General features: G+C 35.0%; 1 protein-coding gene across 1 annotated transcript in view; it reads right to left on the minus strand.

The window, feature by feature from the left end:
• The window catches only part of FBXL17 (F-box and leucine rich repeat protein 17), a 536,163-nt gene that overhangs the window by 506,645 nt on the left and 5,385 nt on the right, over positions 1 to 24,133 (minus strand). The window contains exons 2-3 of the mRNA XM_030817453.1: positions 15,306 to 15,428; positions 12,202 to 12,459 (exon numbers count right to left, since the gene is read on the minus strand). Coding sequence (XP_030673313.1) covers positions 12,202 to 12,459; positions 15,306 to 15,428 — 381 coding nt within the window. The remainder of the gene's footprint in view (positions 1 to 12,201; positions 12,460 to 15,305; positions 15,429 to 24,133) is intronic.

Consider the following 24,133-nt stretch of genomic DNA (forward strand, 5'->3'; position numbering starts at 1 on the left):
AAAACCATAGAATACAATTCTTTTTTTTTTTTTTTTTTTTTTTGAGACGGAGTTTCGCTCTTTCACCCAGGCTGGAGTGCAGTGGTGCGATCTGGGCTCACTGCAACCTCTGCCTTCTGGTTTCAAGCGATTCTCCTGCCTCAGCCACTCGAGTAGCTGGGACTACAGGCACCCGCCACGACTCCCGGCTAATTTTTGTATTTTTAGTAGACACGGAGTTTCACTATGTTGGCCAGGCTGGTCTCGAACTCCTGACCTCATGATCCGCCCGCCTCAGCCTCCCAAAGTGCTGGGATTACAGGCGTGAGCCACTGCGCCTGGACGAATACAATTCTTTTAAATAAAAAATTATCTACCCAGGAAGACAGTGCTAGAGACACTGGAGCTCTACCCTGTCAAAAGGGAGAAATCCTGTTAAGTGCCCTGGTGTCCAGCTGAGACACCAAAAAGACGGTACCTTGGGAACAAGAACTATGCCCTAGAATAAGGCCTATTCTAGATCATCCAAGTTAGAGGGATTTGAGAAACACCCTGGGCTTTCCACATAATAAAGCATAAAACTGAACACAAACAAGATAAGGATGATCATTCAGTAACTGTAATGCTTGCTTTAAAAGAAAAGATTTCTGGTTTTCAGTCTGGCATGTAAGGAGCTTAGAAGTTGCCACTCTGTTCTAAAAAATAAAAAGCTGAACACACTGAAAAATTAACAATTCTTTTTAGATCCATCAGAGAAATGAAGACACAGACCAAACCACTGCTACAAAACTGCAGAGACAGGCAGATGCAGAGAAGCACAACTCACCAGAAGAGAAGCTACTATCAGAAACCTCAGCGGGAACCAGGGCTAGAGTCTGTATTTGACAAAATACTGGAGGCACAGCGTGGATAAGTCTGATAATTAAAAATTCCAGGGAGACCTAGTTATAAGACAACACTCATGCTTTTGTGAGTTTTATCTACAGGAGCTCTACCAGGTCTTCACGGAGAATACTGGAGAGAAATCACCTCATGCATACAACAATGAGAAGAGAAAAGTAACCATTTTGAAATATGCCAGAGCATTCTATTATTCTTAACAAGGCCTGTCCTCAGAAGGAACTATTTCACCAGAGCCTAACCTGTGGGAGTTTTGTCAGAGCCTAACCTTCCAAGGGGAAGGGAAATATTGAACTCCAGCCAGTTCTAGCCTTCCATGTAAGGAAAGGGATATACCAAACTCCAGCCCGCTCTAGCCATCCTAGCCCACCTAAGGGTAAGGGGAAAAAAAGAAACACTGGTAAAGGTAGCCCAGTGGCACAGACTTGCCAAAATATTAAAACCTAATCCTAAAACTATAGATCATTTCTCCTCTCCCCACACCTAACCACTACATTACTAAAGGCCCATTTATGAAAGCTGCATTTCCCAGTATAGGTTGAGTATCCCTTACCCAAAATGTTTGGGACCAGAAGCATTTTAATTTTTGGAATTTTTTCAGATTTTTGAATATTTGCATTACTTTTATCAGTTGAGCATGCTTAATCTGAAAATCCAAAATCCGAAATGTTCCAGTGCGTATTTCGAGTATCATGTCAGCACTCAAGAAGTTTCTAACCTTGGAACATACTGGATTTTGGAGTTTTGAATTAGGGACATTCAACCTGTGCATCGTGTCCACCTTTCAATGAAAAATTAAAAGGCATACTAACAAGGAAAAGACCATTTCAGGAGGCTGAAAAAAGCATCAGAACCAGAGTCAGATACAGCAGGAATGCTGGAATTACCAGACCAGAAATTTTTTAAAACTATGATTAATATATTAAGAGCTTTAATGGGAAAAGTAGGCAACATGCAAGCACCAATAGGCACTATAAAAAGATACATTAGTAGACGGGACATGGTTAAGGAAAAAGCTTGAGTTTGAGAATATAATAGAAAGTTCCAAAACTGAAAATCAGGAGAAAAAAGACTGAATAAAAATGAACAGAATATCTAAGAACCACACAACAACTACAAAAGGTATAAGTGAAAAGTGAATACCAAGAAAAGAGAGAGAGACAGGAACAGAGAAACATTTGAAGCACTGGTGACTAATAATTTACCTAAATTAAGATCACATACCAAACTACAGACCCAAGAAGTTCAGAGAATACCATGAAGGAAAACTGCAAACAAACAAACAAAGAAAAAACTACACCTAGGCATATCATTTTCAAACTACAGGAAATCAAAGGTTAAAAAAAAAAAAAAGAAAAAAAGAAGTAAGAAATCTAGAAAGCCGCCACAGGATAAAAACACCTTACCTACAGAGGGGAAAAAATAAAAATTCTATCTAACTTTTCCTTAGAAACCATGCAATCAAGAAGAAAGTAGAGTGAAATATTTAAAGTTTCAAGTGAAAAAAACCCCAACAACCTAGAATTCTATAGCCTGTGAAATTATCTTTCAAAAGTGAAGGAGAAATAAAGACTTTCTCAAACAAAAAATGAGGGAATTTGTTGCCCCTAGACTTGCCTTGCAAGAAACGATAAAAGAAGTTTTTCAGAAACAAGGAAAATGACACAGGTCAAAAACTTGGATCAATACAAAGAAAGAATGAATCAGAGAAAGAATAATGAAGGTAAAATAAAAACATTTATTTTCCTTATTCTTAACTAAGCTAGCAGATAACAATTTGCTCAAAATAATAATGATGTAGTTCATCATATACACACATACGCTTATATATGTGAAGTAAATAGTATCAATAATATAAGGGATGAAAATCTTGATTTATTCATTTATTTCTGAGACAGTCTCACTCTGCCCCTAGTCTGGAGTGCAGTGGTGTGATCTTGGCTCACTGCAACCTCTGCCTCCCGGGTTCAAGCAATTCTTGTGCCTCAGCCTCCTGAATAGCTGGAATTACAGCCATGTACTACCACACCTGGCTAATTTTTGTATTTTAATTTTGTATTTTTAGTAGAGACGGGGTTTTGCCATGTTGGCCAGGCTGGTCTCGAACTCCTGACCTCAGGTAAGCCACCTGCCTCAGCCTCCCAAAGTGCTGGGATTTCAGACATGAGCCACTGCACCCAGTCAGAACACTTTAAAATATTTTGTTATTATAAGATATTTTCACTGCCTGTGATGCAGTACAAAGTTATTTGAAAGTGGAGTTGGTTATAAATGTATATTGTGAATTCCAGGATAACCACTTTAAAAAGTAAAAGAAAAAAACCAACTATGATTGACTGCTAAGAAAGAGAGAAAACTGAATCATTAAAATGCTCAATTACAACCACAAAAGGCAGAAAAAGTATGGAAGACAAAAATAGTAGCAAAGAACTAGGGCAGCAAATAGTAAACATTAACAGATATGGTAGATATTAATCCAACTACAGAAATAATCTCTTTAAACATCAGTGGTCTAAAAACACTAACTAAAAGACATTGTCAAAATGGATCAAAAAGCAAGACCCAACTCTATGTTGTCTACAAGAAATCTACTTTTAATAGACAGAAATACATAAATTAAAAGTAAATGGATGAAGAAAGATATGCCATATTAATACTAATCAAAAGAAAGCAGAAGTAGCTATATTAATTTCAGACAGAGCAGGCTTTCAAAGCAAAGAATGTTATCAGCAATAAAGGGGGACATGACTTAATGATAAAGGAGTCAACACTCCAAAAAAACCTAGAAATCTTTAAGACATATGTACCTAACAACAGAGCATCAGAATATGTGAAGTAAAAAATGACAGAACTAGAAGGAGAAATAGATGAATTCATTATTATAGATGAAGACTCTTACCACATGATCCAGCAATCATGCACCTTGGTTTGTATCCAAAAAAGTTGAAAAAATTATGCCCATGCAAAAACCTACACACAGAAGTTTATAGTAGTTTTATTTATAATTACCAGAACTTGGACATGCCCAAAATGTCCTTCAGTATTTGAATGGATAAACTGTGGTACATAACAGGCAATAGGATATTATTCATTGCTAAAAATAAATGAGCTATGAAAAGACATGGAAGAACCTTAACTGCATACTACTAAGTGAAGGAATCCAATCTAAAGGGGTTACATACTATATGATTCCAACTGGAATCATAAACATTATGGAAGAGTTTTAAAAAAACAATAAAAACATCAGGGGTTGCCAGGAGTTAGAGGGGAGGAGTGAATAAATAGCCAGAACACAGAGGATTTTTAGAGCAGTGAAAATACTCTATACTGTATCTATAATGGTAGATACGTGTCATTATGTATTTGTCCAAACTCATAGAATGTACAATACCAAGAGTGAACCCTAATATAAATTATGGGCTTTGGAAATAAAGATATACCAATGAAGATTTATTGATTATAATAAATGTGTCACTCTGGTAAGGGATACTGATAATGGGAGGGGCTGTGCATGTGAGAAATAGGAGTACGTAGGAAATATGCAAAATTTCTCACCTCTGAGATGAACCCAAAACTCCTCTTTTAAAGGCTTTTAAAAGTCAAAAGAGCATTCACAAAAATTAGGCAGCAAACAAAATCTCAAAATTTCAATGAATTCAAAAGTGATCTGAACAGTGAATAAAACTGTAAATTAAGAGTTGTAAATTGAGAGAAAAAGTACTTAAAAGCAATCCTTCAGAAATGCTTAAGAAGAATTACAATTAACTAAAATAAAACTGGGAACAGCTATAACAACTTCAGACAGAGCAGACTTCAGAAGAAGAAAAGTTATCAGGGATAAAGAAGGACATACATAATGACAAAAGGGACAATACTCCAGGAAGATATAATAATCCTTAACATGTATTCATCTCACAAAAGAGTGTCAGAATATGTGAAGCAAAAACTGTTACAACTACAAGGAAAAATGGATAACTTCACTATTAGAGACCTTAATATCCTTCTATCTGAAATGGAAAGATTCAGCAGGCAGAAAATTAGTAAAGGCATAGTTCAACTCAATAAAACCATTAATTGACTGGATATAATGGACATCTAGAGACCACTTCATCCAGTAGTAGAATAGACATTCTTCTCTAACTCACATGGAATATTCACCAAGACAGACCACATTCCAGGCCATAAAACACACATTCACAAATTTAAAAGAATAAAAATTATACAATGTCTGCTCTCAGACTACAATAGAAATAAAATAAAAATCAATTACAGGAAAATGACAAAAACACCCCAAAAAACTTAAGAGATTTAAATAACACTTTTTTTTTTAAATTATACTTTAAGTTCTAGGGTACATGTGTACAACGGGCAGGTTTGTTACACAGGTGTACATGAATGACACGTTTCTTAATAACACATGGGTAAAAGAAGAAACTTCAGAAGAAATTTTAAAATATTTTGAACTAAATGAAAATAAAAATAAAACACATCAAAATTCACGAGATACAGCAAAAGCAGTGTTTAAAGGGATAGTTATAGTTTTGGATGCTGTTGTAAATGAAATCGTTTGGATTCTATTTCTTTTGGGGTGTGTAGAAATACAACCGATTTTTTGGTATTTTGATTTTGTATCCTGCCACTCTGCTGAAATCACTTACTAGTCCAAATGGGTTTTTTATGGTTTCTCTAGGGTTTTCTATTCATAAAATGTCATCTTCGAATACAAATAGTTTTACTTCTTCCTTTCCAATTTGGAAGCATTTTATTTCTTTTTCTTGCCAAATTGCTCCTTAGAACTTTCAGCACAATGTAAAACAGGATTGCCAAAAGCAGGCATTCTTGTATTATTCTTAATCTTAAGGAAAAAGTTTTCCACCTTTTATCACTGAATATGTCAGCTGTGGGTTTGTCACATGTGGTCTTTATTACGATAAGGAAGCATCACTCTATTCCCAGTTTGATAGGTTTTTGTTTTGTTTTGTTTTGTTTTTACAAGAAAGGCTGCTTATTTCACCAAATGCTTTTGCACACCAATTAAGATGATTTTTTTCCTTTCACTGTCTTCATGTGGTATATTACACTGATTGATATTTGTATGTTGAGCCACCCTTGTACTCTTTGGATAAATCATAGTAGGTTACAGTGTAGAATCCTTTTAATCTGGTGCTGAATTCAGTTTGCTAGCATTTTGAAGATTTTTACATACTCGTTAAAGATACTTGTCTGTAGCTGTTTTTTGTTTGTTTTGTAGTTTCATTTTTGTAGGGTCTTGGGCTGGCTAATGCTAGCCCCACAGAATAAGTTAGGAAGTGCTGCCTCCTCTTCAATTTTTTTGAAAGAGTTTGAGAAGGACTGGTGTTAATTCTTCTTTAAATATTTGAAAACATTCATCAGTAAAGCTATGGTCCTTAGTCCTTCTTCATTGGAAATTTTTTTAACTGATTCAATCTCCTTATTTATTATAAATATATTCCGATTTTCTACATTTTTCTTTTTTTGTTAAGAGATGGGGTCTTGCTATATTGCCCTAGCTGGAGTGCAGTGAATATAGCCTCAACCTCCTGGGCTCAAGCAATCCTCCTGCCTCAGGCTCCTGAGTAGCTGGAACTCAGAATTTCTACTTCTTGGGTCAGTTTTCCTGGTTTCTGTATTTCTAGAAATTTTTCCATTTCTTCTAGGCTATCCAATTTGTTGGTATGCAGTTAATCATGGTTTTCTCATACAATCTTTTTTATTTATATAAAGTCAGTAGCAATGTCTACTCTTTCATTTATGATTTAATAATTTGAGTCTTTTTTTCTTAGTCAATCTAGTTAAAGGTTTGACAGGGTTTTTTAAAATCTTTTCAAAGAACCTAGTTTGGTTTTCAATAATTTTTTTCCATAGCTTTTCTGTCCTCTATCATGTTTATCTCTGCTCTGATCATTATCTCCTTCCCTCCACGAACTTTGGGTTTAGTCTGCTCTTCTTTCTCAAGGTGTATGCTTTGATTACTGCTTTCAGATCTTCTTTTTTAATGTAAGCTTTTACAGCTATAAACTGCCCTCTGAGCACTGCTTTTGCTACATCCCTTGAGTTTTGGAACGCTGTGTTTTCATTTTCACTCATCTCAAGATATTTTCTAATTTCCCTTGTAATTCCTTCTATAATCCATTGGTTGTACAAGACTCTATTATTTAATTTCTACGTATCTTTGTATTTTCCAATTTTCCTTCTATTATTGATTTCCAGATTCATTCCATTATGGTTAGGGAAGACACACTGTATGATTTCAATCTTTTTTAAGTGTGTAAAACTTGTTTTGTGATCAAACATATGGTCTATTTATGAGACTGTTTCATGTGCATTTGAGAAGAATGTGTATTCTTTTGTTGTTGAGTGCACTGTACATATCTGCTAGGTGCAATGGGTTCATGGTACTGTTCATCATCTACTTCTTTGTTAATCTTCTTCCTGGTTGTGCTATTCATTACTGAAAGTGAATTACTTAAGTCTCAAATGATTAATGTACAACTGTCTATTCCTCTCTCCAAGTCTTTCAATTTTTGCTATATATATTTTAGGGATTCTGTTGTTAGGTACATATATGGTTATAATTGCTATATCTTCCTGAAAGATTAATATTTTATATTTATCAATATACAATAATTCTGTCTCTTGGATCCCTTTTGGACTTAAAATCTGTGTTTTTTGGATAATAAAACAGCTATTCTAGCTCTCTTCTGGTGTCGAATATCTTTTTCCATCCTTTCAACCTCTATGTAGTTACTTTTATCAGTTTTCTTTATTCTTCATATGGTTTTCAATTGCCGTCTAGCATCTTATTTCAGCCTGGAGGACTCCCGTTAGCATTTCTTGTAGGGCAGATCTATTAGTAACAAACTCCTTTAGCTTTTGCTTATCCGGAAATATCTTAATGTCCCCTTGAGTGCCCCCCTATTCTTTAACAGTTTTGACAAATATAGAATTCTTGCTTGACTTTTTTTCTTTCAACACTTTAAATATTGTTAGCCCACAGCTTTCTGGTTTCCATAGTTTCTGATGATAAAACAGTTGTAAATCTTATTGAGGAGTGCTTGTATGTGATGAGTCACTTATCTTTTGCTGCTTTCAAGGTTCTGTCTTTGACTTCTGACAATTATACTATAATGTGTCTCAGTGTATATCTCTTTGACATTATCCTCCCTGAATTTGTTGAGTTTCTTGGAGCTACAGATACGTATCTTCCACCAAATTTCGGAAGTTTGGGCCATTATTTCTGCAAATATTCTTCCTGCCCCTTTTATTTCTCCTTTCCTTCTGGAATTACCAAAATGTGAATGTTTTTCTGCTTGATGGATGTCCCACCCATCTCTTAGGCTCTACTTACTTTTCTTCACTCTTTTTTCTTTCTCTTTCTTAGACTCAATAAATTCAATTGTCCTATCTTCTTTCTTCCACCTGCTCACTTCCGCTCTTGAATCCCTCTGGTAAATTTTTTATTTCAGTTATTGTACTTCTCAGCTCCAGAATTTCTATTTGGTTGTTTCCATAATTTCTAGCTCTTCATTGATATTCTCAATTTGTTCATACATTATTTTCCTGATTTCCTTCATTTCTTTGGCCATGGTTTCCTTTATGTCTTTGAGCATATTTCAGATAATGGATTTAAAATCTTTAGTAAAATCTTTAGTAAATCCAATGTCCAGGCTTCCTCAAGAATGGGTTCTATTTATTATTTTTTGTTTTAATGGGCAATACTTTTTTCTTTGCATGCCTTGTAATTTGTTGTTGAAAACTAAATATTAAAATATTAGATTATAATGTGGTAACTTCGGAAATTAGATTCTCCCAGCTTCACTGTTTTTGATTAATCAAGGCTTAGCTTGTGTTCAACCAGTGTTTTGAAAGAGATTTCCTTGGATGCCAAAGCTTAAAAACAAAACTAAAACAAAAAACAAAAGCACTTATCCAAGTCTTTGCAGACTGGCTCTGTGCTGGGATATTTCTTTAAGACTTAGCTATACCATTCACAACTCTGCCTTGGCCTTTACTTTCTGCTTGTACTGGACCTAGCAAGCACACAGTGATAAACTTTACGGTCTTCTTAGGTCTTTCCTGAACATGTGTCCTGCCCTGGGCATGCACGCGGCTTTCTAAATTCCCTTCTATACACTGAGGCTGACTGTCCTAATTTCAAAACAAAAACAAAAATAAAAACAAACTCTCTCAGGCTCTTTCTCCTAGGTCAATTGTATGTCTCACCATAATCTATTGCCCAAAGAAGCTTGCCCAAAAGCAAGTTTTTTTCATTTGCCTTATAATGTGTTCAATCAATGCCCACTACTTTTCCTCCCTGACTGGGTTCTAAGTTAGGTAAAACAGATATATAAGCACCTGCATCAGCCCTTCAAATAGCTCTCAGGTAGGTTGATCAGACAAACGAATAATTTGCAAATAAGGTCTGCTCTGCTCCCTCTAGAACCAGGGATCTGGGTCCCACATTGGGAACTCAGACTGTTATCTTCAAGACTGTTGCCAAGCTGGGGAATGGGTGAGGCACAGGCAAGTAAAAAAGCCACAAAGCATTCTTTCCACCTTTCAGTTGCCTTTTTCTTGTCTCAGCATTCCTTTGGTTGCTATAAACCTTTGACGTTTCCAGAGTTCTGACAAAGTTGGATCTGATAGTTTAGGCTTGTTTTTCAATGTTTTTGTGGAGAGGTAGGGTTTTGGAGCTGCCTGCTCCAATATTTTGCTGATAGTACTCTAAGTAGTTATTTTTAAAGACCTAAAAATTCATAGCATAGCCAGATCAAAATTTACTAATGTAACATTTATTATTTTTGTACCATTTTATCTGAAAAAAGCCTACAGTGACTTATTTACAGAAATATCTACTGCGCTCCATGAGCTGGAGTGTTAAACTGCTAAAACTGCATATAATTGAGTCACATAACATAGTAACTTAATTTATTCAATTTCTTAGATATATTTTAATACTTTGCTATTATCATTTGTTTGCTGGCAAGTGCTAGGTGATAATAAAATATTAGGAAAATTGAAACAGCCCTTTATTCTTAAATAGATTTTTCCCCTAGATACATGATTGCAGTTTTAAAAGATATATACAATAGGAACACATTCCACTGGTAAAATTATTTTGAGTGACTATTATGAAAATAAAAATATAAATATTTCAGGGTGGTATTTCACAAAGAGGATGGTATTCAGCCAAAACCAGCCTGATTTTTTTAGGTGCTTCACCATGTTTAAGAAATAGTTAGGCAGAATCCGATAGCTAAAACATTAGAGTCTACATCTATTAGAGCTCCAAATTGAAATGCTTTAAGCAACTGTTTTTGTAAACAAACTGACAGAATTCAAAAGGCACACATATTTGGTATCTGCTAAAGTCAATCAAAATTATGGCAGTCATAAAGAAAATATATTCTAAAGAAATTATCAATAAAATTTACATGTATCATTCTAAAATATTTCTCAATTTTTACTGACAGAAGAGGGAAAAAAAAGAATCCTGCAACAACTTAATCTGTAGAATCAACAATTCAGTCAATTGCTAAATTAATGAGTTCAAGAAAAAATAACAGTCCCAGGCAAATCATCAATTATGGCTAGTTCCCTCTTAGGCTTTCGTAACTCTATCATACATTTTAACATAACACTGTCAGTTTACTAAAACCATAATATAAATCCATAGTCGGATTTATGAAATATCATTAGGTCATAAAATTAATCTAGTGAGTGGGTCAAGGCCAACATTTAACAGTACAGAACAGAATAGATAATACCAATGTGCATTGCACATAAGGATATATATTGTTTCATAAAACTTAATTTCTATTTTATGTATATATGAAAGCCATTCTCTTTCTACTATACCCATAACACTATTCCATCAGAGGAAAGAGTCTATTATGAAATCAGACATACCCTGCTATAACAGTCTTAAGTATAGGAAAATATTCTCTACACTGCAATGGGATCCTATGTAATTACTGAAGAAGAAAACTACCTAAGGGGAAAAAAATTTGATTGTTTTGCTACTTTTATCAGAATATTACCTCACATATAACTAATTCACAACTCAGAAACCATAAATATCTGAAGGAAACATCTAAGTAACAGGCTCTAAAATACCTCACATTCTAGGCAAGATTTACATAATTACTCTCAAAGTTGTAAACATAAGATAAATTCATAATACTTGATTGGCATATTAAATGTTGCTCCTTCTCTACTTCAACCATGACTACGATCTTATTCTTTTTCACAAAAATTACTAGGTATACCCTAAGAAGTCTGCTAAACTACTACCTATTTGTGTTATATCAGAATTAAATATGAAATAGATTTAATCCAGTTCTTAATAAATACATACACCTTTTTAAAATGTTTCATTGTGAAAGATAAATTGCTGAGAAATTTCCATCAAAGTAAATAAAATCATGCTATATACACAAAATATATATTTCTTCATAAAAGATTAATTTAACATGTTTAAGAACTTCATGAAATGCTTTCCAGTAAATAATCCTGTACAGAGCAGAAATGAATCAAGAAAAATATTAAAACAAATAAGACTTCTTGCACAATATGCCTTTGCAAACAAAACAGCCTCCCTTATAAGGTGGTAACATTCTTAATACATAGGTTGTACTGACACACCCAGTACTCCCTATTTAGGATAGTCTTCCCAAATTTCTTCTCATACCAAGCTTTCAGTTAATTCATACATAAGGTTTAAATTTAAGGATATTCATCTGTTGAATAAATAATCTACTCTGAGCCAAGGAACCTTAAATGCCATTTCCAAAGGAAGTATAGTAAACAGAAGGTATGCATAATACTATTTTTAACCCAGTTATTGTACCAAATAGAGGTAATTAGCCCTTTGTTCTAACTTTTATAATCTTCAATTTGGACTTCCATTTATCCCTTAAACATTTAGATATTTAAGCATGTATGTCATCTAGTATAATAAAAGGGGAATTAAAACGTTAATTTTTAAAACCTCATGCTGACCCAAACTACGCAGTTGCCCAAAGCAAAATGTGGTAAAAAATTTAAGTAACAAGAGCATAAATTTATAAAATGGCCGGTCACAGAAGTTCAGGCTCTCACTATAAAACATAGCAGTTAATTTACTGATTATAACCATGGCACTCTAGTTAACTAATCTAAAGAAATATTCATTAATAGGTAAAAAAGATGATTCACTTGAGTCTCTGGGAATTATTTTTAACATAACCATTTAAAACGTTGTTGCTAGAAAACATTTTGAATTAATTCAAGTAAAATCACTTTATAAATGCTAAAATTTACCTGCTTAAGTCCTTCATCAGTGAGTTTGTCCTGGTTGCCTACATGCACTTTCTGAAGTAAAGGACAGTGAGAGGCAACCGCAATAATAGAGGTGTCAGAAAGTTGTTTACACCTGTAGGCTGTATACCTAAGAAGTCCAGGACATTTAAACGCTAAAACACATACGCCATTATCAGACATACTGCGACAATCAGAAATGTTGATTTCAATTATATTCTGACTCCTTGATGCAATTTTTTCCAATAATTCATCAGTGACCTGTAAGAGAAAATGCAATAAATTTAAACTTTTGCTAAAAATAAAAACGTATTTTCCGTTTTTTAATTAAATGTTCCACAATAAACAATATACTAATTAGATTATAGCATGAACAATACAATCAAAAGAGAAACCGTCTTAACATTGAAGCATAGCAAGAATTTGGTATAATAAAAATATTGTATTTGGTCTTTGTCCTGAATTCTTGCCACAGATTTCCCAAAATTCTTGGAATTTCCTAAGCAATAGAATTTCTTCAGTTATTCATAACAAGCCCTTTAGACCATATTTGAGTTCATAACTAATGAAGTGACTTAGAGTGCGGCACCTAGATGGCTTCAGAATGGGGGCTGGTTACCAGAAAAACTAAACCCTTGATTAGAGGGTGATAACTTTCAGCACTACTTACAGGAGAGGAAGGAAGCTGGAGACTGGGTTATAAAAACTCAAACGACAGAGATTCAGATGGTAAACACATCAAAGTGCTGAGAGGGTGGTATATCCCATATCTTGCCTTCTGCATCTCTTCCAGTGGGCTGGCCCTAAGCTATATCTTTTATAATAAACCTATAAATATAATAAGTATTTTCCAGAGTTCTGTGAATAGTTGCGGCTAATTGTCAAAACCGAGAAAGAAATTAAGGGAACTCACAAGTTTATAATTGGTCAGTGAGAAGTTCAGGTGGCTTCTGGGACTTGCAACTGATATTTGAAGTGTGGGTAGTCTTGTGGGACTGAGCCCTTAAACTCAGTGATACCTCTGGGAGTTAGCTGAATTGAATTGTTGTACATCCAGTTAGTGTCAGAAAATTATCTGTTAGTGTGGAAAAACTCCATATATTTGATGTCAGAAGTGGTATCAGAAAACACCAACAAAGGATATGTGTTTGTTTCATTAAAAGCCTAAAAATCTATCCTTAGTGGGAAAATTCAAATTCAGCAAAAACTCACCACAAACAAAACTATACTGAGATTTTCAATGTTTCACTTTCCATTTGTAACCCATGAAATAGTATACATCAGTAATAATGTTATATGAATCTTCACTTTTGCACTTGATATCAGATGATACCACAGCATGTAAGTTTTTAATCTTTCACTGTTTCTATGAGAAACAGTACCTCACAGTACCTCACATATAATTCATAGGTTGGAAAATACACCATTTTGCCTATCAGAACACCAAAGACTATATAGAAATGTCCACATCAAAAAGTTTTTTTCAGACGACTCAATTCATCTGGTGAAAAACTCAGATGGCCATCTGAATTTTTGTTTTAAAACCAGCTTCTACATATTCTGTGCCCAATCACCACATTTCCAAAATACAAAACAAAGTTAATGTTATTCAAGTCCTTTCAGTAAAAATAATGGAGACAGAAAATGCAAATGAAATTTAGAATAGAAGGAAAGAACTACACTGTTAAGCAGCACTTAGAGTAACAGCCAAAGATAAAACTATCTTTGTTTATGCTTGTTGGAAACAGCATAAACACAGTTCTCGGAAAAGTTAAAACTCTGACATACCTCTCCTTTTATTTTTTACTTTTTCATCTCCACGCCTTACTACCAGCAGCGGGCTGGGTGGGGAGGGGGTTGGGATGGGGGAGGAAGCTATTATTAGTCTGAGTTCATAATAAATAACTCAAACATTCAAGAGTAATGATGTAACAAACTGATAGATTGCTTTACACATACCTGCTCTCCATTCTACTGTCCACAACTAACTCCCTCACCATTCTCCTTGGATATAAAGGTCATGAGCCCAAGCAAGTAAATAACAAATTATCTTAATAGTTTTAACCTCTTGCCAATGAAGGAGAAAAACAGAAAGGGAACAACTTATACACAAATCCTCGTGAGCTTGCTTAACTTGATTAAAGTGTGTGTTATACACACACAAACACATACACTACCAGTGTGCTGGAGCTGGCTTGTAGCAACTCACAAGAGTTTATAGTGTGCCCCTCTTTCCAAATCTGCATTCAATGGCATAATGTGTAGCTTCACACTGGTCATGGTGGGAGTATTTATGTAACAGAAATTGGCAAATATTACAAATCAGGGCTTTTTTTAAAGACAGTTGCTAAACATTTATCAGCACACCAGTAGTAATATACCATGGCAGAATTTAGACCAGGTTTAGTACTTCAATAAAATGCTATTCTTATTGATATTTTTACACATTTATAACGCCAAATACCATCAAGTTTTAAAAATGAAATCTAACAAGTCAAAAAAAACTGTTTGCAACAAACACTACAAACTTTTTCCTAATTTATGCCCCTATATAAACACATTAGGCAGCTAAGCAACAGGAAGCGTAGAAAGTCCACCAAAAGAAAAGTTAAAGAAAAAAAAAAAGGTTATCTTAGCCCATTTTACTTCCATTTCTTCATCTCTAAAGGAGAAAAAATAACAGTATATACTCACAGAGTTGTTGGATGGATCAGATGAACTAATATGTATGAAGCCCTTAGAACAGTACACAGCACAGAGGCAGTGCTACAGAAATGTTTGCCATCATTTTCTACTATTAAACTATTTGTAATATGATCTCCCACAGAAAGAAGTTTAATAACTTTTTGGAAAGGTAATGAAAAAAGACAAAAAGACCTAAAAAGCAATGCTAAATTACCAATCTACAAGAAAAACTATCTTGTTTACTATAAGAATCTAGCTTTATCTCGAAATCACATACACAAAAAACTACAAAAGCACAAAATTGTAGATTATAGTCATTTGAACTACCTTAAAAAACAAGAAGACAGTAAAGATTTCTGAAGAGGAATAAAGATATTTTTTGAGTAGGTCATATGAGTGTTACTTAGAATTGGATTCCATACCTGCTGACGACTACTAAGATCCAGCTGCTTCCAAAACTGGAAGTCTAAACAAAGGTCACGCCAGTACTTGCAAACCAATGATGCGGAAAGGCAACGCTCATCCAGTGACAAATTGGAAAATATCTGTGAATAAAAAACGGTACCATATAATATGTGCTAAACATTTTCAAGGCACAGGAAAAGGTTTTTATTAATTAGAAAAAGTTAACTTTGTAAAAAGAAAACCTTCTTGAATAAAAGTGGCCATTATTGTAAGTCACTGTAAGACACCACCTTAAAGAGAAACTATGATACAGGAGCTAAAAAAGGACTGATGTTATATTTTCTGTAAGAAGAGGAGGGGAAGAGAACAGGCATGTACTGACATGTGTGTCCATGTATACCTTTGTGTTTGCTTATATTAAAAAAAAAAAACGAATTGAAAGCATTAACCAAAAACTAATTAAAAAAAAACTGTTTAACTTCCTGGGAAGGGAAAAAAGACTAAGGAAGAAAGAGTGATAAACTTGAGATTATTCTGAAGTTTTACAGTTTGACCTTGGAGCCATGTGAACTTTTCATATGTGATTTAAGAAAAAAAGAAAAACAAAAGTAAATCATAAGAAAGGTACTTTACCTTTATGGTATCTTTTCCAAAATATTCATAACACCAATCTAATAATAAAGAAAATACATATACCAAATGTGGGACATTCTACAAAATATTGGATCAAAACTCCTCAAAAAATTCAAGGTCATGAAAAACAACAAAAAAAGAAAGAAATTATCACAATCCAGAGGAGACTAAGAAAGAATGACAACTAATGTTATCCAGCTAGATCCTGGGACAGAAAAAGACATTAATGGAAAAATGAGTGAAACCACATAAAGACTGGAGTTTAACTAATAGTAATGTACCAATGCTGATTTCATAGTTTTGGCAAATGTACCACAGTGTCAGAAGAAAATAAAATTAGGGGAAGTACACAAGTATGAAAGAAAAATAAGTCTCAAGACCCCAAAATCACTAAGCCAAAGACAAAAGTCAAAGTGGGAACTGCATCAGGCAAGCCTGCCTCCCATTTTATTCCTAAATAAGACAGCTACAAGGATTTAAAAAAAAAAAAAAAAAGCTACATACTTCCCTCACAATTTGACCACAAGGAAATTCTCTGTAGACCTCAAGATCTTGACCCTAAAGCAGTTCTGTTGAATTTCACCCTGACCATGTAAATTAATAGCTTCTCTTCACAAATATGGGACAAATGACAGACAGAACTCCATCATCCCTCTGCTCCACCATGTTAATAGCTTCTCTTCACAAATATGGGACAAATGACAGACAGAACTCCAACATCCCTCTGCTTACCTGAGACAAATGGGTATCTGATTGCTTCCTCTGCCATATTGTTTATGTAAAAATGCAGGTTCACTGAGTCAGACTAAGGCATAAGTGATTATTCCTCTATACCCCCCAGGTGTAAATTGAGTATTCAGTGAAACACTGATAAAAGACCCAAAAGAACGCAACCTTTTATCTTTTACCTACCTATAACCCGGTAGCCCTGATTTCGAGTCTGTCCCTCCTTTCTGGACCGAACCAATGTATATCTTATGTCTCATGTCCCCCTAAAAGGTACAAAACTAGGTTGTGCCCAACCACCTTGGGCACATGTTCTCAGGATCTCCTGAGGGCTGTGTCACAGGCCACTTATCATTCATATGTGGCTCAGAGTAAATCTCTTCAAATATTTTACAGAGTTTGACTGCTTTCGTCAACACTGGATAAGGAATATAGGGGAAATCTCTGTACTATCATTGCAATTTTTCTACAGATCTGAATGTATTCCATGTCAAAACACCATATGTTTTAAATATATACAATAAAAATAAAATTATTCCAAAATAAAATCTATTCTAAAAAATAATTTTTAAAAGTTACATCATAAAAAGATGGTTAGGGTCAGGATGAGGGCCAATACAAATCTTGGAAAATTAAAAGCTTTATCAACAAATACCATGTGTGGGCCACACTGAGATCCAGAATTGAACCAATTCTAAGAAGATACTTTTGAGACAATCAAATAAAACTGAATATAAAAGATATTAATTTAAAGGAATTATTAAATAAGGTTAAACACTGAAACAAATGTGAGCTATACATTTAAGAAAGATTAATAAAAACAAGTAAGATAATTATTTACCCAGTTATTCCAGTTCAGGGTTGCAGGTGACCAGAGGTCAGGGCACAAGGTAGGAACCAGCAATGCACAGGACACCAGTGCACCACAGGACACACCTACACTCACTCATACTGGGACCATCTAGACACATGCACACCTTATACAAAACCTAACGTACACAGCTTTGGGATGTGGGAGGAAACCAGAGTACCCAGAGAAAATATGTGCAGGCATGGGGAGAACATGCAAATTCTACACAGACAGTGGGCCCAGCTAGGAATTGCTTTGTTTTGTTTTTTTTCTCATTAACATTATAACAAAATGATGTTGAACTAAAGGCTATTAGTCAAGGATTTGTTGTAATACATGATTTCAATTATAATTATGACCTAAAATGACTTACCACTATATGGACAACAGTTGTAAACATATAAGCTAGAATTTCTATTATGTTTAAATCTTGGGCCTTGGGAAAACAACTGCCTGTTATCTTCACAACCAGTTTTTCCTCCAACAAGTCTAGTGAGAAGTACAGAATATCATAAAAGTGGCAGGGCATAGTGGCTTACGCCTGTAATCCCAACGCTTTGGGAGGCCAGGGCAGGTGGATCATGAGGTCACGAGTACAAGACCAGCCTGGCCAATATGGTGAAACCCCGTCTCTACTAAAGATACAAAAATTAGACAGACATGGTGGCGCATGCCTATAGTCCCAGCTACTCGGGAGGCTAAGACAGGAGAATCATTTCAACCTGGAAGGCAGAGGTTGCAGTGAGCCAAGACTGCACCACTGCACTCCAGCCCGTGCAACAGAGCAAGACTCCTTCTCGAAGAACAAAAAAAATCATGAAAGTCACTAGCGAATTTGTCTCCCATGCCAGCAAACACGTATTAAGCCCACTGCAGCCTTTTACTTGCAGGCATTACAACTGAAATATCTGGACAATATACTAAAAGCAATTACCTCAAAACTCTAAAAAGTTAGTAACAAATGAATTGTGGAAGGGTGCCAAAATTTGAAGAATGGCCAATAACAAAGATGAGTTTCCTGGTTTTTTTTTTTTTCTTCAATCCCCTAGTATGGAATTCAGGGTGGCCTCTGTACAGAAATGTACAGGAGGTAAAAATCAACAAAAATTCAGAGAAAAAGCTATCTTTCCCGACAAAGGACCAGGAAAATGGGCCTCTGCAAGACAGAGAATGTGAGAAGAATCTTCATTTTTGGTTTTCCTTTCTTCCCCTTTTCTCTTTTCTCCCTACTGGCTATGTCCCAAATGCTATGTCAGTAGTAGAGCTACAATATAGACCCCAAAAGTAAACCCACCATTCTGGCCAAAAGAATTGGGGAAGAGAACTCTGTGGTCCAACAAGTAAACAAGGAATCCCCACTACTGTTTCTTAATTTTATCATAAAAGCAGCCCCAGTCATGCAAAACTACACAGCAGCACAGGTGGCTGTATCTCTGAGAGAAACTCCATCTTTCTAGCCAGATAACCAAATAAAGTTTTACTGGCACACAAAACATAAATGAATGTGTACAACTATGTGCCAATAAAACATGATTTACAAAAACTGGCAGTGGATTTGGCCTGTGAAGGGCTATAGTTTTCTGGCCCATTCACAAGAAAAGAGGAAATGAAAAGAAACTGCCCATGAGGAAACCAAGACATTGGACTTACTAGACAAAGGCAATAAACCAACAATTTAAGACATGCTCACAGAGCTAAAGAAAACCGTGGACAAAGAACTAAAGGAAATTATGAGAACCAAATAGAAATGTCTCACCAAATAGAGAATATTAATAAAAAGTAGAAATTATGAAAATAAATCAAATAAGAATTCTAGAACTAAATTATACAATAATGACATTTTAAAATTCACTACAGAGATTCAACAGATTAGAGCAAGCAGAAGTGTTATATAAATGAGCCAAAGATGACCTCTGTGTATTGGTTCCTAGGTTATGTCTTCACTGCAGGATGAGACTCATTAGCTCAAGAGCCCACTAGTACCAAACTCAAATTTTTACACATCCCATCATGCTGCTGAGTGACATCACGTAGACAGGTAAGCCTGCTCTCCAATTCTCCTGTCCCCCAGGGGTTGCCTTGGGGTTGCCTTGCCCTCCTCCCCTTCTGTATGGTGGTCTACCTCACTGTAAGCCTCTGCACAGCTTCATGCTGTAAAAGAAGTTTCCTCTCATATAATCCTGTCCAACTGCCACCAAATGAAGCTTGTTGTGTGTTACCACCTCTTATAATCATACCTCTTTCTTGAGAAGCATCAAAATCCCTTGAACCTCTCCAAGAATAAAGAATCGGCAAACCTAAAGATAGGTCAATTAAAATTACTGAGTCTGTGGACTGAAGGAAAATGAACATACCTGTGGAACCCCACCAAACATACTAATATACATATAATTGGAGTCACAGAAGGAAGAGAGAGTGAAAGAGGCATAAATATTTGAAGAAATAATGGCTAAAACTGTCCAAATCTGATGAAATGCATGAATCTAGCTCATAAACTCAATGAATTCCAAGCAGGATAAATGCAAAAGGATTCACATCAAGATGCATCATAATCAAATTGTTGAAAGACAAAAACCGGGAGAAACCTGAAAGCAGCAAGAAAAATGCAACTCATGAAAAGGACACTCAAGATGATTAACAACTGATCTTTCACTGGAAACCATGGAGACCAGAAGGCAGTGGGATAACATATTCAAAATGCTGAAAGGAAACTGTCAACGTAGAATCCTCTATCTGGTAAAACAACACTCTAAAAATAAAGGCAAATTAAGATATTTCCAGATAAACAAAAACTGAGGAAGTTTGTCACTGGTAGACTTCCCCTAAAGGAAATACTATAATGAGTCCATCAGGCTGAAATGTAAGGGGATCAGACAGTGGCTTAAAATCACATAAGAAATAAAGGATACCAGTAATTGTTGGTATTTACATAGGTAAATATAAAAGTGCATATTACTGTGTCTTTGGTTTGTAATGCCTCCTCTTTGCTATATGATTTAAAAAACTACATAAAACAGTAATTATGAATCTATATTGATTGGCACAAAATACTTAAAGCTGTAACTTGTGACAATAACAACAAATACAGGAGCAAAGTTTTTATATACCACTGAAACTAAACTGGTATTAATTCAAACTAAATTGTTATAATATATACTGTTAATTATAACCCCCAGGGCAAATACTAAGAAATACATAACTATTTACTATATTTTATTTATATATATAATTCTCATATATACATATAATTCTCACATTATATAAATACAACATATCTAAATATGTTAATATAAATATAATATATCTAAATCTATTAATATATTTAGATATGTTATATTTATTTATATAATGTGAGAATTATATGTATATATGAGAAGGGGATCAAAATGGTATACTAGAAAATATCTGACACAAAGAACAACATCAGAGGAATTGACAAACAAAAAATATAGAAGACATAGAGAAAACAAATAAAGAACAGTAAGTGTATTTCCTTATCACTAATTACACTAAATGTAAATGGGCTAAACTTTCCAGTTAAGACACATAAGGCCAGGACCAGGCACAGCGGCTCACACCTGCAATCCCAGCACTTTTGGGAGGCTGTGTTGAGTGGATCACTTGAGCCCAGAAGTTCAAGACCAGCCTGGGAAACATGGCAAGACCCTGTCTCCACAAAAAAAATGACAAAATTAGCCAGGCATAGTGGTATGCACCCATGGTCTCAGCTACATAGGAGGCTGAGGTTGGAGAATAGCTTGAGCCCAGGAGGTTGAGGCTGCAGTGAGTTTTGATCGTGCCACTGCATTCCAGCCTGGACAACAGACTGAGACCCTGTCTCAAAAAGAAAGACACAATGAATGACAGGATGAAACTTAAAAACACAATCCAATTATATACTATTTACAAGAGACTCACTTTAGATCCAAAAATATACACAGATTGAGAGTAAAAGCATGGAACAACACATATAGCAAAAACTGACAGAATTGAAAGGAAAAAAATAAAAAGAGTTCTGCATTAATGCTTGGAGACTACAACACACAACTTTCAATAATGGATAGAACAACCAGACAAGAGATGAACAAGTAAACTGAACACTTGAACAAAACTTAAACTTCGCCTATCAGATATCTCTAGAACACTACACAAAATAAAATACACATTCTTCTGAAGTGCATAAAAACATTCTCAAAGACCAAAGTCTAAAATACTACACTACAAGTCAAGTCTCAACAAATTTTAAAATATTAAGCTCATACAAAGTATCTTTTCCAATGACAATGAAAGGAAATTAGACATGAGTAACAGAGGCCAGGAATGGCAGCTCAGGCCTATAATTCCAGCATTTTGGGAGGCAGAGGGAGGCAGATCACTTGAGCCCAGGAGTTTAAGACCAGCCTGGGCAACATGGCAAAACTCCCATCTCTACCAAAAAATACAAAAATTAGCCGGGCATGGTGGCATGTACACCTGTAATCCAAGGTACTAGAGAGGCTGAGGTGGGAGGATTGCCTGAGCCCAGAAGGCAGAGGTTGCAGTGAGCCATGATCACACCACTGCACCCCAGCCTGGGTGATACAGTGAGACTCTGCTTCAAAAAATGAAAGAAAAGAGAAGAGGAGAAGGGAGGTGAGGAAAGAGGAGGGGAAATCACTAACGGGAGGAAATCTGGAAATTTCACAAACACATGAAAATTTAACAATCAACAAGTAAGAAGAACTCATAAAGAAAATTAGAAAATAATTTGAAATTAATGAAAACAAAAACATATAGCAAAATGTATGGGATATAGATACAAGTAACTATATTTAAAAAGAAGAAAGATCTTGAATTGGCAACCTAAACTTCTACCTCAAGAAACTATAAAAAGAAATCTCAATACAAACTAAGCAGAAACAAGGGGCAAAAAAAAGAACTAATACAAACGAAATATAGACTAGAAAAATAATAGATGATCAACAAAACCAAAAGTTTATTCTTTAAAATGATCAGGCCGAGCACAATGGTTCACACCTATAATCCCAGCACTTTGGGAAGCCAAAGTGGGAGGACTGCTTGAAGCCAGGAGTTTGAGATCAGCCTGGAAAACATAGCAAGACCCTGTCTCTACAAAAATTATTTAAGAAATTAACCAGGCACACACCAGCATGCCTGTGAACCCAGCTACTCAGGAGGCTGACAAGAGGGAAAGTCACTGAGCCCAGGAGTTTAAGGTTGCACTTCCATTTACATAGCTATAAGCTATGATCACACCACTGCACTCAAGCCTGGGTGACAGAGACCCTGCACACACACACACACACATAATTGGCTAGACTAAGAATAAAGAGAGAAGACTCAAATTTTAAAATCATGTATAAAAATGAGAACATTAATATCAACCTTACAAAAAGTACACAATTATAATACTATAATTGTATGCTACCAAATGGATGAAATAGATGACAAATTCCTAGAATATAAAAACTGACTCAAAGGAAATAGAAAATCTGAATAGATGTACAGCATGTAAAACGATGGAATATGTAATAAAAAACAAAAAACTTACAACAAAGAAAAGGACCAGATGGCCTCACCAGTAATATGCTTAAATAAGAATGAACACCAATCTATTTTAAATTCTTCCAAAAATGAGAGGATGGGATAATACTACCTAACTCATGCTATAAGGCCAGCATATCCTAATACCAAAGCCAGGCAAAGAAATCTCAAAAAACTACAGACCAATGTCCCTTATGAATACCGATGTGAAAATCTTCAATAAAATATAAGAAAACTAAATCCACAGTATAGTAAAAGGGTTATACACCATGACCAAGTAGGATTTATCCCAGGAATGCAAGGATGGTTCAACATATGAAAAAAAGCCATGTAACACACCATATTAATAGAATCAAGGTAAAATGCAAAAACAAAACACATGATCATCTCAACTGATTCAGGAAAAAGCACTGGACAAAATCTAATACCCTTACTTGATTAAAACATTCAGAAATATAGGAATAAAAGAACACTTCCTCAACTTGAGAAACAGCATCTACCAAAAATCCCTAGTTATCATTATACTTAATGGTAAAAGACAAAAAGTTTTTCCCCAAAATCAGAAACAAAACAAGGATTTCTACATCATGACTTCTATGCAACATTGTAGTGGAGATTCTGGCTAGGGCAATTAGACATGGAATATAAACAAAAGGCATCCAGATTGGGGAGCTGGAATTAAAACAACCTCTATTCACAGATGTCATTATCTTATATAGAGAAAATCCCAGAGAATAAACACAAAAATTAATTTTAGAGCTAGTAAGCAAATATTTTTATATACCAGCAATGAATCATCTGAAGATGAAATTAAGAAAGCACTTCCATTTATAACAGCATCAAAAAGAATAAAACTTTTTTTACAGCTCTCATTTCTTGAGATTTCCAATTTGTTGGGTCAATGTCATCATATTCTCCTGTAATTATTTAAATAATGTTTCCTTTCTTTTACCGTGTTTATAGTAACAGTTTGAAGTCTTTGCTAAGTCTAATATCTAGGCTCACTCACAGTCAGTTTCTATTAACTGCTTTCTTTTTCCCTCAGTATGGGTCATATTTTTCTGTCTCTTTACATGTCTTAAAATTTGTTGT

This window comes from Nomascus leucogenys, chromosome 2, assembly GCF_006542625.1.
Source record: "Nomascus leucogenys isolate Asia chromosome 2, Asia_NLE_v1, whole genome shotgun sequence".
In the NCBI taxonomy this organism is placed as follows: domain Eukaryota; kingdom Metazoa; phylum Chordata; class Mammalia; order Primates; family Hylobatidae; genus Nomascus; species Nomascus leucogenys.